This window comes from Homarus americanus, unplaced genomic scaffold, assembly GCF_018991925.1.
Source record: "Homarus americanus isolate GMGI-L3 unplaced genomic scaffold, GMGI_Hamer_2.0 scaffold32583, whole genome shotgun sequence".
Lineage (NCBI taxonomy): Eukaryota > Metazoa > Arthropoda > Malacostraca > Decapoda > Nephropidae > Homarus > Homarus americanus.
Genome location: NW_024713129.1, coordinates 25,954,308 through 25,972,352, shown reverse-complemented (window position 1 = coordinate 25,972,352; position 18,045 = coordinate 25,954,308). Strand labels below are relative to the sequence as shown.

General features: G+C 40.8%; 2 protein-coding genes across 4 annotated transcripts in view; one reads left to right on the top strand and one right to left on the bottom strand.

Moving 5' to 3' along the window:
- Nucleotides 1-9,711, bottom strand: part of LOC121869645 (serine/threonine-protein kinase rio2-like) — a 68,036-nt gene extending 58,325 nt beyond the window's left edge. The window contains exon 1 of one of the 3 annotated variants that reach the window (XM_042371172.1): nt 9,532-9,711. In XM_042371172.1, the coding sequence (XP_042227106.1) occupies nt 9,532-9,597 (66 nt within the window). In that variant the 5' untranslated portion in view covers nt 9,598-9,711. The remainder of the gene's footprint in view (nt 1-9,531) is intronic. The other 2 variants (XM_042371189.1, XM_042371196.1) reach the window with 2 other exon arrangements.
- Nucleotides 9,712-12,319: 2,608 nt separating this feature from the next.
- The window catches only part of LOC121869641 (probable cytosolic oligopeptidase A), a 196,242-nt gene continuing 190,516 nt past the window's right edge, over nt 12,320-18,045 (top strand). Inside the window, exon 1 of the mRNA XM_042371157.1 lies at nt 12,320-12,476. Within this exon, the coding sequence (XP_042227091.1) occupies nt 12,361-12,476 (116 nt within the window). The 5' untranslated portion in view covers nt 12,320-12,360. The remainder of the gene's footprint in view (nt 12,477-18,045) is intronic.

Here is an 18,045-nt window from a genome sequence, read left to right as displayed (position 1 = left end):
TACGGGTCTGTGTGTGCAAATCCCTAGATTTTTGTTAAGTCCAGCAACAAGTTAACACATCCCAAAGGAAGTGATCAATGGCTGCGGCCTGTTTGCTACAAGAGCACCCAGGCCGGCCCATTAGATTCAAACGACACCACCAGGTTGACAAACTCTAACTTACGGTACTGTGTATGGAATGTGAGGACTGACCTATCCATGCAAATGAAGTCCAGTAGCGGAATTGTGCCAACAAACGCGAAGTGCAATCATCTGCCCGCATCAAAAGATCCTCTATTATCATTATTACTAAGGTATCGACTCATTGGTTAAGACAAAGTATAACCAATAACCTAGATGGATGTTGAAGTTAGGAATTCACTAATCATCATTTATCAAGTACATACCCATTGAGTGTCGGAAGTAGAGCAAAATTTCACGAGTGATACAATCATGCATCTCTTGGGTGAGTAAATCGTGAAGGTATCGAGTTCCCCACGGTAAGAAAGCTTTTCACTTTTCCTGCACTTAAACGTAACCCCTGCACTTAAAACGTAACACTTTCCATTATCTTCACTTCACTTTTCATGTCACTAGCAACCCATTTACACTCACCTTAGAAGTGGTAATCTGCAGCAGAGTCGGCTGCTTTCTCGTCACTCACTCAGAAAGACTGAGCAGACGAGCGTGAATGCGTGCACTCATGCCTAAATGCCTCAGTGACATTTCATCTTGTGTTGGCTTGATGTGATGTGATAAGGCATAATAAGGTATGATAAGAGTGGTGATGAACCAACAAAGATTGGTAAACTTGAACTTGCCACCCAAGACCATCTCTACCATCCTCAACATAGGTAAATATAGTCTCAATTTATGCTTTACATTCCTTTTCTAAATATTAGTATGCTTTCTTTTTATGTTTGCTTCATTTTCTTGCTTGACAGGGTCCACAGCAAAAATATATCAAGGGTAGATGGGAGACTTTGGGGGTGGCCAGTCCCTAACCCCCTGAATTTGTTATATTCTTATGGAATAAATTGCTTCAATAACCAACGACTTTTCACTGTCCTTATATGCATCGATTATCAGGGTTTGTCTGTATTAGCCCCTGTCAAACACAGTAATTTGATTATACAGTTAACCCTCACTTTACGCGGTTAATGTAACCCGGAGGGTCCCGCGTAAAGTGAGGAACGCGTAAAGTGAATAACATAACATATGGGATGAATTGAAATGGAGTCCGGGCCGATCCCCAAACTCCACTTTTTGACGACACACAACTATGTTGTAGTAAAAATTTTATCTTAACTTTATGATGGTATGATAAAACAAGTAATATAGAAGAGGTTAGGTTAGGAAAGATAAAGGTTAACATAGGAAAAATAAAGGTTAGGTTAGAAAACTAAAAATTAGGTGTAACACTTACGGTAGTAGAAGAGATGGGTCGGCATACGGGGATGGAGGCTGGTTCCGAGGCAGAGGGTAGATTACTGGCCCTCAGGTGAATCACCATTACTAGGTGAATCACCATCACTGTCACTTACAGTTGTCAGGGCTTCCCTGACAAATCCCTCAAAGTCATCTTCACTGCCACTATCACTGGCTTGGGCTGGCTGTGGTGGGTTGCGGGCGAAGAAATCTGTTATGCTTTGCTGACGGCTGGCGTTGATGTTGTCGTGATACACCTTGATGTACGGCTCCATAGCCTGCACCAGCCGGGTATGGAAGACTTCATAGCGGTCATCGTCATTGTCGCGGGAAAGGAAGGACTTCATCTTCTCTGCACACTCCATGGCACCCTTAATATCACTATGACTTAAATTGTGTTCTTCGGAGAATGACGCACCTTCTTCCTCCTCTTCACTGACGTGTTCTTCTTCCAACATCTCGTCGGCAGTCACTTCAGGATCTCTGATCACCTCCAGGATGTCGTCGTTGGTGGTCTCGGAGAAGCCTGGAACTGTAACAGTCTGCGCAGCTTCTCTGGCAAGGTCCACTGCTACTGCAACATTCTGAACCTCACCAGTCACAGATTGACTCCTCCTCTCACCTGGTATTCCATGCAACACATGTCTCCATGCGTGACGAATTGTAGCAATAGACAGCTGATCCCATGACTCCACCAAGAAGTCCACAGCTTTCTTGATGTTAAATACTCTCCAGAATTGTTTGAAGAGTATTTTTTGCTGTTCTAACTGTTGATCCTCATCTTCTTCGCTCTTGCTATCGGTGGTGGTGTCACTCAGGTTACGCAACTCTTCCCTGGTGTTGGTGTAGTCGTTCAGGAGCTGGAATTTTTTTGTTGAGAATGCAGCTTTCACATTGCAAATCAACTCCTGGTCCATGGGCTGGATTAAAGACGTAGTGTTGGGAGGAAGGAAGACCACTTTTACGTTGGGGTGACGATCTAACAGTAGGGGCGAGTGTCCTGGTGCGTTGTCCAGCAGCAACAAAATATTAAATGGGACATTCTGTCGCTCACAGAATTTCTTTACATCGGGAACAAAAGTCATCAAACCAGGAAAGGGATAGTGTAGAGAACATCCATGCCTTATGTGCGGTCAGCCAGTGGACATTTAGCTTGGTCATGTCCATGCTCTTGTAGGCGTGCGGCTTACGGGCTGTGTGGATCACCGATAACTTGAGCTTACAGGTACCGGAGGCATTGGTGGTAAACAGGACGGTGATGCGTTCCTTCTGCATTTTCCGGCCCCGAATCCTGCTGGCATTCTTCACAACGAAGGACTTGGAAGGTAGCTTTTTCCAGAAAAGACCAGATTCGTCCATGTTAAACACCTGGTCGTCACTGTACTGTCCTTCCTCCATAATCTCACGTAAAAACGGAGGAAATTCCCGAGCCGCAGCACGATCAGCACTCGCTTCTTCACCACCAATGTTTATATTGGTGATCTTGTTCCGGATCTTAAACCTCTGTAACCACCCAGAGGAAGCATTAAAGGGTTTGGGCTCTGAAGTTCCCATCTTTCGTGCCACTGCCATGTACAGTTCACGTGCGTAGTCCTTAACAGAGCGCGTGTCGACCGCCATGTTCCGTCGCGCCTGACGCACCAAGTACCTCACAAGTAATTTTTCTGTCTTGAGAAGCACCTGGTTGTGAAAATACTTGATCATAGAAGCACCTGTAGACTTTGTGATCTTCATGTGCTCCTTTATCTTGGCTGAATCCTTCTTTATAGTCCGGATCGTAGATTCGTTCACGCCATGCTGGCGCGCCAAATCAACCTGCCTTGTTCCTTTCTCCAACTCTTGGATGATGCTATACTTCACCTCGTAGCTTAAGGAACGTCGTGTCTTCTTTGGTTTAGTGCCGCTGGGTCCAGGTAAGGAAAGGTTTCTCTCTGGGGGTGGTGGTCCGGCGGAAGCCATTTTACGGAACAATGGATGCGCGTTTACACGGAGTGGCCTTGAGGGATGAAACTGCCGCGGCTAGGTCAAGCGTCGTCTTTCCTCCCTCCCTCCCTCCCCCGGGTGGACACGTCATAATACTTTAAGCCAATTACAGCTAGCAGCAGAGGGGGGTAGGGATGCATGGCCAATCACAGGTCTGATACGTCATATGACGTCAGTGATAACGCAACAAAGACACACACTGCGCAACCTTACCGGGCCGCTTGCCCAAGCGGAGGGAGGAGGAGGGAGAGGCAGGCAGGCAGGCGGGCGGGTGGCGGGTGGGGCGAATCTAAAAATAGCGTCGCGCCGGACACTCTCCGCGTAATGGGGTTCACGTACCGCGTAATGTGAGCATGTGAGGTTCTGGCAAGGCACCGCGTAAACGTGGAAACGCGGAATGCGGGACCGCGTAAAGTGAGGGTTAACTGTATAATTTTATCACCCATGTAACTAACTTATATAAATGTAGGCTAAATACATTATGTTTATATAATTCCATCACCCACGTAACTAGCCTATGAGCAGTGAGTAGTCATAACTGTACTGTACATGAGGGTGTGACCATTGCCCTGTAAAAATAAAAAAATGGTCCTATAATGCTGTTCAAAGTTTTAGTGCACTAAACGTAATAAATGATGAGGAATGGATACAGTACAGTAAAAGTAATAAATAACGAGGAATGGATACAGTGTGCCTCAGCACTTACCTTAAATGTAGTCAGCTGAATGCACACAGGGCCCCCATAATTTTCTATTTACAGGATACATGGAGACTATATTAATTGGAAGAAGCAGAAGAGGAGACAGGGCTGGGTGGGGCATCAATGTCGCTTTCTTCAGACAGGTTTATGTGCTGTGAAAACTTGCTGGTTGAAGGTATTGGTTCATCTTGAGGGAGTGAAGAGGCAGCACTGGTGGGGCGTGAGGAGACAGCATTGGGGGACTTCTTGAAATAGATGTCCAATTTAGACTGCACAGTTTGCTTTTTCTTTTCATTATAAATTTCTCTGTAGCAAGCAAGTGCATCTTGGATCGTTCTGTCAACTTTGGCATAACGCTCATAATTTTGATCCATGTCATCAAACATTTGCATTGCTTTATTAATTGTAGCAAATGCCTCTGCCATTTGTTTCACTGAAAACTTTTTGGGGGTGCAGGTTCTTCTACATTTTGTCTCTCTTCTTCCTCTGCAATTTTCTGTGCATCTAGTTCAATAAGATCCTCGTTACTGAGCTCTTCTGCTACACTTTCAACCAACTGTCCAACATCTTCATTATCAATTTCTAACTCCAGCTGTTTACCTAACTCCACTATCTTGTTACTAATATCCGAAATAACTTCATTTTCATTAAATCCTTTGAAACTGTGCACATATCTTTTCAGGATTTTCTTCCATATTCCATTCATGAAATGTTTTGTAACCTGATCCCATGCTGCACTAATGTTCTTTATACATGACAAAATGTTGTACTCCTTCCAAAACTCTGAGCATTTTCTCACCTTCAGTAGCAGCAACATCCTGAGTGAAGGTCGTGCATAAATAATACTCTTTAAAGGCAGCAATAGCACCTTGATCCATGGGTTGGATGATAGAGGTAGTGTTAGGTGGAATGTACACTACCTTAACATCAGGGTGCATGTCGTCCAGGTGTGGTGGGTGTCCCGGAGCATTATCCAAAATCAGTAAAATCTTGAATGGAATCCCTTGTTGCAGACAATACTCCTTGGCTCGTGGAATGAAACAGTCAAGAACCAATCCTCAAACAGTACTAGGGTCATCCATGGTTTCTTGTTACTGCGATATAAAACACTGGCAGTGTGTGCTTGCTGACATTTTTAAAAGACCTTGGGTTCTCTGAATGATATATCATAAAGGGGTTTAACTTGAAACCAGCTACATTCTCACCCCCCCCCCCAACAGAAGTGTGATTCGGTCCTTGAATTCCTTGAATCCCGGCATTGTTTTCGCCTCTTTGTGGATGTATGTCCGTTAAGGCATGCGCTTCCATAATAAGCCAGTTTCATCCACATTAAGTATTTGCTCAGGCTGCCTCTCCACTCACCTTTACACTATGCAAACTGTAGAGGTTCTTAAACCTTTGGAACCACCCATGACTTGCTGTGAAGGTTTGGTCGCTCTCATCTCCTGCCTGTTCCTTCAGGCTTTCGAAAAGGCTTCTTGCCTTAGCCTGTAGGGTTAGGAGACTTAAGGGTACACGCTTTTGTATCTGGTCTTCCATCCACATCACAAGTAATTTTTCCATCTCATGAATAGGACCTTGTCCTTCAAAATAGTAGATATGGTCGAGTGCGAGAAGTCTAGGTCCCGTGAAATGGTTGCTACTGTTTTTCCATTTTCATACTGCATTATTATCTCCATTTTCATCTCAAAAGTAATTGACTGTCTCCTTTTCTTCTGAGCACCACCAGCACTCTCACTTCTATGCTTGCCAGTCATTCTAAAGTGAATTAGATACAAAAATAATGTCAGTACACAGCACGATCACTATCGTTAACAACGACAACCAAACACCAACTAAGCGCTCTATGGCGTGGGTGCTGTAGCCATGAGGCGGCACAACCCAGCCCAAGCGATGCTCTCGTCAGGGATGGAAACGTTTCGGTATAGAAAATATGGCGTCATTTGAAAAATTCTGGGTACCAACTGCGGCGGTCGTATGTGCAGGTGGTCATACCGACTGAGGCAGGTTGTAAGTGTGGGTAGTCGTAGGTCGAGTAAGTCGTAAGTTGAGGAGTAGCTACCATATACTGTACTACTGCTCTAACACAATTAGAGCAGATTTGGCAAATAAATGTTTATACACTATTTTGTTAACCATAAATATATTTGCTACTTAGCTTTCATCTCTATTCAAGTCACCTTCAGGTCATGAGCTGCACTAATCCCCTACCTTGACAATGAGAGATGGTCTTCATCCTCCACAAGGACAGATAACTTGGGATACAATAAACAGCAACCTGCATGGGACGCCATAACTACGAAGGGGAAACCAAGATGGCTTTCTTGTCTCCACTTGTGGAAGAACAATAAATGGTAATTATATAAGACTAACCCGTGAGCGAAATTGATTGAAAACAACTATAAACACGTCGGATTTTCATTGTCATATTATAATGGATACTGTTGTAGTTTGTGGAAATACGTTAAAAATGGATATTTTCCAAAAAACGTTACTTAACATTTGTGGGTATGAAGAACAGACCTAACCGACCAAACCAAACAAACCTACCTTACCTTACCTAACTTCCCCGGTAAATTAAACACAAAGAACTTACTATGATATGGTGAAATTTGAGGCACTTTCTGGATGTGAAATGATACAGCCGTATCGGCACAATGCAGCCCTGGCGGGTTAGTCCTATATATTAACCCAATAAATATAGGAACATACAGTTCACGTATTAACCAATGCTACTCAAAAGTAATTGGAAATGCTTCAAAACCCATAACAAGAGATTCGATTCCAACAATATGAAACTCTTCATTCATACACAGTATAGGTTTAAGCACCTAGTGCACTAAAAGAAAAAATTAGGGATTTGCACAGACAACAGACTCACGAATCTGGATAGTGAAGCCCGTATGATAAAAAAAAAAAATCAAACCTATATTTATGGTATTAAAACCCCTGATATAAGGCTCCATTGTTTATTTACAAGTTATGTGAGACCAAATTAAGAATTTATTAATTTAAGAGCAGACGACAACATGTGCAGACATAGCTGATTTTTCGGTGGAATAATTATGGTAAATAAATATTTTCATCGCTTACGAAGCACATTGAGACTTCATTTTAGTGTCATATGATCATTTTTTTTTTTTACCCCACAATATTTTTTCACTAGTTTCCTTGCTGTTTTAGATGATTCTGTCATTTATCTTTGGGGTAAATCACTTTTTCTTTTTTTTTAGTGAGGTTACCTGACCTAACAGGCCACGTCCTAACCTAACCTAGCCAAACTAAAAAAAAAAAGAAAAAAAAGTGATTTGCCCCAAAGATAAATGTCAGAATATAAAACAGCAAGAAAACTAGTGAAAAAATTATATTTTTCATGTGAAAAAAGGTGATGGGTGGTTAACGAAACGATAGCGACTCTGTGTGTCACCATAAAATCAAATTAGGACTTAGAAAAATTCGTAATTTTTACAGCTAATAATTCGCAAATAAAGCATTTATTTTAAAATGTGCCACTAAATTCAAGTATATTCTTTAGTTTCTTCATGAGATCTACTAAATGGGAAGAAAAAAAATCGTAAAAAGGTGATGGGTGGATAACGAAGAATAAAAAAATTTCCTTCTACGGTATTATTGCGTTTACACACAGTTCATTCCTACCACTAATCTATTATCATATTCAAATAAGACGTCTAATTATAAGATAATTTGCATCTATTACATTACCGGGGGAAATGTATAATAACGGAGATAGCTTGTCCAAAACTTTCTCTATTTTTTCCATTAATCTTCCTCCATTATCGTCTGCCTCTCCTCCAACACTGCATGTCTCCTGCGACTCCTTCGTAAACCATCATGCTTATGCGTTCCCGTACACGTCACGCGGCCAATCAAAAGTGTTTTTTATTTTGCAACCAATTAAAATTATTTTGGGTTTAATTTGCGGTATATTTGGCCCAATCAAATTCGAGTTTTATTTTGGGTCTCATATTTCAAAATTCAAGTTCAGTAACTTCAGTTCCAACCATGGCAGTCTGCGATGGGTGTCACTTCAATTATATGGAGCTGATGCCGAGTTTTTGGGAAAAAGACGAAGAAACTGTAGCATTTTTTCGATCGCATGGTGTTCTTCCAACCTCAGTAAAGTGTACTACAGTAGAAGTCCAAAAATCCGGACTGCTTGGGAATTAGGTCGGTCCGGATTTTAGGATTTTCCGGATTCTCAGGCAGTACTTTTAAAATTCAAATTTAAGGAAGAATAAAGAAGAGATGAACAGGTACATTTTGATAGTTTATTCATTAGCAAATATAGCATGCTTCATTTATCAAAACGAGCAGTTTTAAAGAAAAAGCTGTGAATTCCAATTTTATTCTTTGCCTTTTTTATATCATAAATTGTAGACTTTCCAATGTCGTATGTTTCCATTAAAACAGTATTGCTCACACCATGTTCTAGTTTTTTAATTATTTCAAGTTTGTCACTCAATTTCAACGTGTTCTTTCTCTTCACACAACGAAGTTTATCTACTTTAGGAGCCATTATTATGGGCTTGTACAGTACTCTGTAAAAGGAAAGAGTAGGACTCAAAATTACATACGTCGTCACAGTTTGAGTGCTCGTTTTAAAGTAGCGACCGCGCGTGGTTGCTTGTTGTCGCTGTGCAGCTGTGGCGCTCACACATGCGCACATACACACAAAAGCCAGCTAAAAAAAAAAAAAAAAAATTGAGTTTTCGAAAAGCCCGGATTCTCGGGTGGTCCGGATTTCTGACATCCGGATTTTTGGACTTTTACTGTATGAGCAAAACTGAATGTAAATATCGCAAAGACCAACATATGTGACGTTGTGTAAGAATCTCAGAATCCAACGACAAACAAGAAGCAGGCCAATAAGGTAATAAATAGGTGATTCTATCATATGGTGAGAGTCAGTTAGGTTAGGTTAGGTTTTTGTTTTTCTAGTATTTTTTGCTGTATTTTGCCATGATTTTTGTCGGAAAACGTCCAACAAAAAAAAATCGAAAAAAAAACGCTAATTTCTCTTAGAAATGAAGGTCATACTCGATCTAAACACACACAAATACACTAGAAAAATATATATTTAACTTTCTAACAGAGAACGGTGTGACAAATTTACCGCTTCTACAGCTCATAAAAGCCCACTTTGTGAGAACAGAATTGTTGATAGTGTGGGGGGGGGGGGACATATTTCCAAAACGGCTTATATCCGACGGAAATGGCCAGATTCCATTAAAACACCAAGAAACACACTACAAAACTTATTCTTGTTAGTAGTTTTCCCGGTACGCAAATTTCGAATCGTTACCACTAAATGCGTCGCTTAACTGCTCATTCAATAAAGAGAGTATTAAGTAAATGTTAAACATAAGAACTTATGCCTACTCCGTGATGCACTGAAACTCTTAATTAAAGATACAACTCACCGCGGTCAGCACTCTAAAGTCCTCTGTAGTAAGGTAACGTAACATTGATACCCTTAACTTCCCCATCTTGGAGTAATGGTATGAGCAACGCAACAAACTATTCCCTCCTTGCTACCACATGTGTTCAGGTACTGCCCGTCCAACAGCTGTTTCTGTTTATTTTCATTATGAAAACAAGATGAGACACTTCAACACTGACTGAGGAGATGTCAGGAAGATTGGTTATTTGGTTTACAATTTACTCAATAGGTGACAGTAGCGTTAGCGGGTTTTTTGTATGATCCAGAATTCTATGATATATATATATATATATATATATATATATATATATATATATATATATATATATATATATATATATATATATATATATATATATATATATATATATATATATATGCAAGTAAATCACTGTAGGTGCGCGTGATCTAGGTATATAGAAAACACGACTACATCTCTCAGGGTACTCACCCCTGAAGATGTGGAAAGCGCTTGGGAACTTCGTGTTTTCTTCTTCCTTTCATATATATATATATATATATATATATATATATATATATATATATATATATATATATATATATATATATATATATATATATATATATATATATATATATATATATATATATATATATATATATATATATATATATATATATTAGGGTGTGACAGTTGCCCCATCTTTGTCCTACAATGCTGTTCAAAATTTTGGTGTTGCATATTGACATAAAAAAATACCCACGTGCAATCTTTTGAAGATTCATGCATATTTGAGGGAGCTCCAGCAATTTGAAAAATAGCGATTTTGCTTATACGGCATATGCGCCTATATATGAGATTGTAGTGGATTCCTCCCCTACAAGCACCAAACCTTCTCGAATTCCCCAGCCTACGCCTCCAGCGCCGCCCACGGAGCGGGGGTCAACTATCTACCCACGCCTACCCCCGCCTTATAAGGCCTGACACCGCTGTTACCACCCTCTTTTCTACCCAGTGCCACCAGCACCTCCTCTTCCGCGCCAGCAACCTTTGCGTCCCTCAAGCCACATGCCCTCACTCTGGGCATCCTCACCACCCAGCTCTCTCTACTCAACGCTTATTACCATGCTACCTACCCAGCAACAAGCTGCATTGTACATCCAATACAATATGTATACAGTGAGCACATTGTAAGTTTCCTTTCTCCATCCAATCCTGAGTGTGAACCAATATCTTGTAGTGGACGTCTCCCCTACAAACTGCGTAGCTGCAGGCCACCTGCGACGCCTTCCCTAGCAACCAAACTAACGTGCCTTCCACCAGATGCCGCAGTATCCTAGCAAAGGAGCCAAAGACCGGTTACTTCTCGGGTTTTCCCAACATGACTCATAGATGACTCACGGCTGCTGGGTATATAAGCTCTGTCTCTCCATTGAGATTCATTCCGGCCTCTCTTGAACACGCAACACCTCCTCCTCCGCCGCTGCCTGGCGGCCCTCGCTTCTCCTCCGCCTGCCTGGCGGTCCTCGCTCCCGCCGGCGAGTATGGCGACCCACCAGCTGTCCTTCTCTGAGCGTCCTCACCAACCAGCTCTCATTCTGCTCTCGGTTCCTGAACACGCAACACCTCCTCCAAGCAAGCTCCTCGCTGTCCCGTTCTCATTCAACCTGGAGGCCAGCAACAGTTGTCAGTTGGTTGAAAATGTTCAAAGGAGGGCCACCAAACTGGTGCCTGCACTTCGGCACCTCAGCTACCCTGAGAGATTGGAGCGCCTGAACTTGCCTAGCTTATACTACAGACGGGCAAGGGGGGACCTAGTTGAGGTTTATAAGCATCTCAGGGGGCACTACTCAGTTGAGTGTCCTTACTTGGAGCTGGCGGACGCTCGCCCCACAAGGGGTCACAGCTCAAGATTGAAGAAGCTGCAAGTCCAGAAAACCGTGAGGGCAAACTTTTTCGGAGTGAGGGTTGTAAACTCTTGGAACAATCTACCAGAGAGTGTTGTGACGGCACCGAGTGTGAGCTCTTTCAAGAGAAGACTTGACCAACACTGGAGCGGGTTCAGGTACATTCAGGAGCCGGTACATGCCCAGTATTTGCCAACAGTGCGTGACAGAGACGTGACCGATCGCCCGGGCGGCTAGCGAGCCGACCTTTTGGTGAAGAATATAAAGGAAAAGAGACGTGACCGATCGCCCAAGCGGCTAACAAGCCGATCAGTGGCGAAGAGAATAAAAGTAAAAAGTAAAAGTAACATCTTCCCTAACGAAGCTCCTGCACATCTACCTCCTTCAACACGCTACTCACCGAACGTGTCTACTGAGCAGCTCCTCACCACACGGCATCTCCAGCACCAGACTGTCTACTATATAACTTATATTATATAAGAAAACCACCTTAGAGTTTCCATCCATCCTGAGTGCTAGACAACATTATACCACGAAACCTACAATACCAAAGACGCGAGGAGTAGGTTGATTCAAGAAAGTATATCCAAAGAAAGATCTACAAATTTTTAAACTGTTAAGGAAATTCAGGAGGGGATGATATGTCAAAGGATTAACATTTACTTAATGGGGAGGGAAACGAAGATTGAAAAACTCCAGAGGGATAGAGGGCTGGCTAAGTGTGGCAATTTTAACCAGAGTTTCATTTCTTGTTAACATTCTTTAATATAAACAAACTGACTATAGCAGCAAACGTGGATTTTATTTCTTATCCCTAATTACTTCGAGATATTTCTTTTGTCGTTAAAATAATTAAATTATCTTCATATATTATAAGTTAACCTTTTACCAAAATTCATGTAGAGGTAAACAGTTTAAAAAAATCATTGTTTTACGTCACATGTTGGTGAACCTCTCTTGCCTAACAGCCATGGCCGGGGTGTTTATCAAAAGTAATTTGTTAAGAGTTTCTTCAGCAGCTATTAGGTTCAGGCCAAAGACCACATACGTTGTCTTGTGAGTATCTATCACCATGTTACCTCATATTGGCGTGAGGGAAATCAATTTGTCACAAAATAAGTACGTTTTTTTTTATATAATTTTGGCTGTGTATCTCCAACTCGGCCCTTAAATAACCAACTCGGTCCATCTTAAATAACCAACTCGGCTCACTATAGGTTCAGGAATGAGTTTGAGATATATTTTGTCTTTTGGTTCACTGAAATACTAAGGGTTCAATCAGCATGAAGGACAAATTTTATGAGTATGTTAGTAGAACTTGATCAATGAACCATGATTCACATTCGTAACTTGTGCTTCTCCAGGTGATTTCGAATAGGGTTTGAAATTATTTCTTCTAGCAATTTGCCTACAGTTGATGTTAAACTGATTTGACAGTAGTTAGAGGATAGTGATCTATCCCCCTTCTTGAAAATCGTTATCACATTCGCTATCCTCCAGGATTCTGGCAATACACCCATTTTTAATGACATGTTAAACAAATTTGCGAGGGGCATACTAAAGCTCTTCCTTACATTCCTTGGTAAATTTGCATAAGCGCACCCGACTCTGTTAGAAAGTAAAAAATATAATTTTCTTGTGTATTTGTGTGTTCAGACCGAATATGGCCTTCATTGGCCAATTTTTTTTTATCAAATTTTTTTCGTGGGACGTTTTACGAAAAAAAATAATGGACCAAGCAAATACAAAATACACCAAAAAACACTAGAAAAACATAAACCAGACCTAACCTAACCTAACCTAACTGACTCTCACCATATGATGGAATCACTTATTTCTTACCTTATTGGCCTGGTTCTTGTTTGTCGTTGGATTCTGAGATTCTTACAGAGTTAGGACAATACCACATACAGTATGTTGGTTTTTGCAATATTTACATTGTCTTGCACTTAGGACACTACTGAGGTCGGGAGAACACCATGCGATCGAAAAAATGCTAGAGTTTTTTCGTTTTTTCCCCCAAAACTTGCAATCAGCTCCATATAATTTAAGTGACACCCATCACAGACTTCCATGATCGAAAATGAATATGAATTTGGAAATATGAGAGACCCAAAATAAAAATAGATTTTGATTGGGCCAAAAATACCGTGAATTAAATCAAAAGTAATTTTAATTGGTTGCAAAAAAAAAAAGCTTTTGATTGGCCCTGTGACGTGTATGGGAACGCATGCGCGTGATGATTTATGAAGGAGACACGCAGTTTGGGAGGTGAGGTAGGCGATAATGGCGGAAGATTAATGGAAGAAAATAGAGAAAATTTTGGATACTCGATCTCCGTTATTATACATTTGCGACGGTAATGTAATAGATGAAAATTATCTTATAATTAGACGTCTTATTTGAATATGATAATAGATTAGTGGTAGGAATGTGGGGTGTGAAAATGCAATACTCTGGCAAATATCTCATTGGGACCTGGTGACTTACTAGGCTTTAGCTTGTATATTTGCTTACTACTATCTTGCTTAATCTATTTTCTTCATTATCTCTGTATACTGTATAGTCAGTGCCTCGGGTATCATGTTTAAATTTTCAGTGGTGAAAACTTGAAAAATATCTATTCAGATTATTGTTAATTTCTCTATCGTTATCAGTTAGCTCGCTGGTATTGGTCCAATTGGTAAAGGTTTATGAAACTGTTATCACCCGAAGGAAATGTGCGATTTGGTTAAAAAATTTTTTGCACATTATTAGCATGATATTAAACACAGAAATAGAAATGACAATACATAGAACCTAATAGAACCTGACCTAACATACCCATAGGTTCGGTATGTTAGGTCAGGTTCTATAAAGTTCGATGCATTATCGTGTTAATTTATGTGTAAAACAACTGACCTTAATATTGACGTTGATATACATCAGCAATGGCGAGGAGGAATTCGTGGAAGCGTTCACCATCATTTAGGAAATGTCTCTTGAAGAGGGATTTAACGAGATAAACAACAAATTTGGTGCCCTGAGGAGAATTGTGAAGCGGAATAGAGTAAATAAAAAAAAAATACTTTAAATTATACTTGAAATATGTTGTTTCTTTTAATATACAGGTAGTACCCGACTTACGACCGACTCGACTTGACTTGCGTCCACCCGCACTTACGACCGCCTCAGTTGTACCAAAATGTGGTCAAATTATGTATTTTTGAGTCCCAAAATCAGTACACAGACAAAATTTTCATCTGTAATTCACTTTAAAATGGCTGGCAAGCTTAAAAGTGAGTGTTTTTTTGGTGCTGAGAAGAAAAAGAGACCCAAATTTTCGTTTTTCTATGTGTTATTTAAGCATTTCCGACTTAGGACCATTTCGACTTACGACCTGGATGTCGGTCCCTAACCCCGTCGTAAGTCGGGGAGCACCTGTACTTAGATTCATCAAAACAATAAGTATAACAAAAATAAAGAAATTCAACAAAAAAATCTAATGATAACAGTTCTGTAAACATTTACCATCTAATCTTGTCTCGTGTTTTAGTTTGATACATTTGAAAGCATCCCTTGGGGTTTAACTTCTCCTTGCCTTTCTTATCTCGGTCTTAACCCTACTGACTAATACCTTATAATAATCTCGGAGGTAAACTTCATGATTTATTCTCCAACCTTTAGCCTTCCTTTGGCCAATAATATTCTTTAAATAATTATTTATCTATTTGGGGTCAATGTTATTTGATCCAAGTTTTCTGTATGGTATGTTCTGCCTTTGTGCATTAAGTAACTCATTATTTTAATTGTTGTAGAACTTGTCAACCTCAGATCTCGTGATCAGGTCACCAGGTAAAATGAGGGTCGCTTTCTGTGGGTACATTGTTGTGGAATGTCAACCTCAGATCTCGTGATCAGGTTATCCTCAACCGTCATATTTTGTCGGGTTATCGTTGTCAGGTCTCTAGGCAAAGTGAGGTCGCCCTCTGTGTAGGTGTTAGGTTACAGGATCAGTCACATTCTGAGTCTTTGACCATGGCTGACCAATGCTTGGTATGCATGGCAATAGTGCGTCCCCAATAGGAAGGACTCCAATGCGATGGTTGTAACTTCTTCCACTTGTGTACATTAATATATTAAAAAGATCAAATGAAAAGATAAATAATAACAACATCAATTCCCCCCCCCCTCTTACAATCTATGCTGCTTTATATCATTGTACTTTTGTACTTTTATCATTCATGCAGAAATAAATGTGTAAACTTTTACTTTTTAGTCCAAGCTCGTTCACCGAAGTGGTCCGAGTTGGTTATCCATGGTGGGCTGAGTTGGTATATGATGGACCGAGTTGGTAATGGGCCTAGTTGGCAATGGGCCGAGTTGGACTGTAACCCATTTTGGTCATTTATCAGATTAAGAGTCATTTGGGCAGTCTATTCACTGTTAGAATTATATACCCTGTATATATATTTGGTAAAGGTGTGGAAAAGGGTGACCACCGGAAGGAATTGTCCAAATTGGTTGAATTTTTTTTCTACAAACTAATATCATATTAACACAAAAATGGAAACGACAGTGCATGGAACCTAATAGAACCTGACCTAACATACCCATAGATTGGGTATGTTAGGTCAGGTTCTATTAGGTTCGATGCATTATCGTGTTATTTTATGTGTGAAACAACTGACCTTAATATTGAGATTGATATACATCAGCAATAGCGAGGAGGAATACGTGGAAGTGTTCACCATCATTTAGGAAACTTCTCTTGAAGAGGGATTCAGCGAGATAAATAACAAAAAGGATGCCGGGAGGAGAATTGTGAAGCGGGATAGAGTAAATAAAAAAATCCCTAAAAAATACTTAAAATTATAATAGAAAGTTGCCTTTTCTTTAATATACTTAAAATCATCAAAACAATAAGTATGGAAAAGAATAAAGAAAATCAACAAAACAAGTTCTTCTGGTGGCCACCCTTTTCTACACCTTTACCATATACTGTACTGTATTTTATTGGTTGTCAGAAAGTTTAGGTAAATGCATAAGTGTTTTATTATAAAGTGCATTATACGAGTTAAGCATCACTACCTTGATAATGGGATATTATTTAACTTGTTGCCACTAAACGAATCTGGGGAATTTTATTTCCTTTAATCCTCTTCACCACTGACCGGCTCGTTAGCCTCTTGGGCGATCGGTCACGTCTCTGTTATGCACTGTTGGCAAGTACTGGGCATGCTCTGGCTCCTGATTGTATCTGAACCTGCTCCAGTGCTTGTCAAGTCTGGTCTTTAAAGAGCTCACAGTCAGTGCCATCACAGCACTCTCTGGCAGATTGTTCCAAGAGTTCACAACTCTCACTCCGAAATGTTACCCCTCACAGTTTTCTTGGCTTACGGCTTCTTCCATCTTGAGTTTTGACCCCTTTTGGGGCGAGCGTCCGCCAGCTCCAGGTAAGGACACTCGACAGAGTAGTGCTCCTTGAGATGCTTATACACCTCAATTAGGTCTCCCCTTGCCAGTCTGTAGTATAAGCTAGGCAAGTTCAGGCGCTCCAATCTTTCAGGGTAGCTGCGGTGCCGTAGTGCAGGCACCAGTCTGGTGGCCCTCCTTTGGAAATTTTTCAATCAACTGACAATCCCTAGCATATCTCGGGGATCAGATGGGGTGACAGTAATTCAGGTGGGGAAGCTCTTCACTCTTGAAGATCTTTACAAGTGATGGACCGTCTAGACATCTGAACGACCTTCTTATAAGACCTAATAATTTAGTTTCCTGATTTACCTTCTTCTCACAGTGGCCCGAGAACTTCAGCTTTTGTCAACGTACACGCCTAGGTCCTTTTTACATTCAGTCTCAATTAATGCAGTTTCTTCGTCCCGTTGGGACATACGAGACGCCTCCTTACCGTTGGTATTTCCCATGTGCATCCTCTTACACTTCGTGACATTGAATCTTAGCAGCCATTTCTTCGACCATTCTTGGTGCTCACAGAGATCCTTCTGCAGCTCTTCGCAGTCTGCTTGGTTCTTGATTTCCCGAAATAACTTGGCATCATCCACAAACATTTGGGTGGAGGAATGTACAGCATCAGGCATGTTAATTTATGAAGCAAACAAACAACAATGGGCCAAATACACTGCCCTGTGGTACCCCGCTTGTGACGGATACGTCTGATGATTTTGTGCCATTAATCACCACACACTGCTTGGGGTCATGTAGAAAGTGTTCGATCCATGCGGGGACATTTCCCCGAATTCCGTACCCTTCCACTTTAATTTTCAGCCTTTCATGGGGTACGCTGTAGAAAGCGTTGGCAAAATCTAGGTATACAGTATAGTGTTGATATTACCACCCTGTTCCAATATATGGATCCAAATATCCATTAAAGTAATTGCGTTAAGCAGGAGCCTCCCGGCATAAAACCGTGCTGGCAATCCTTTACAACGTTGTTTCGTAGTAGATGTTCCATCATGGCATCTCTTATAATGCTCTTAAATACTTCACATACTATGCTGGTCAGGCTCACCAGTCTATAGTTATTCGTGGAGTGACGATCGCCCTTCTTGAAGATAGGACTCACATAGCCATTTTCCAATCACTGGGGACTTTTTGTTCATTCAGGCATTTACAGAACAGGATC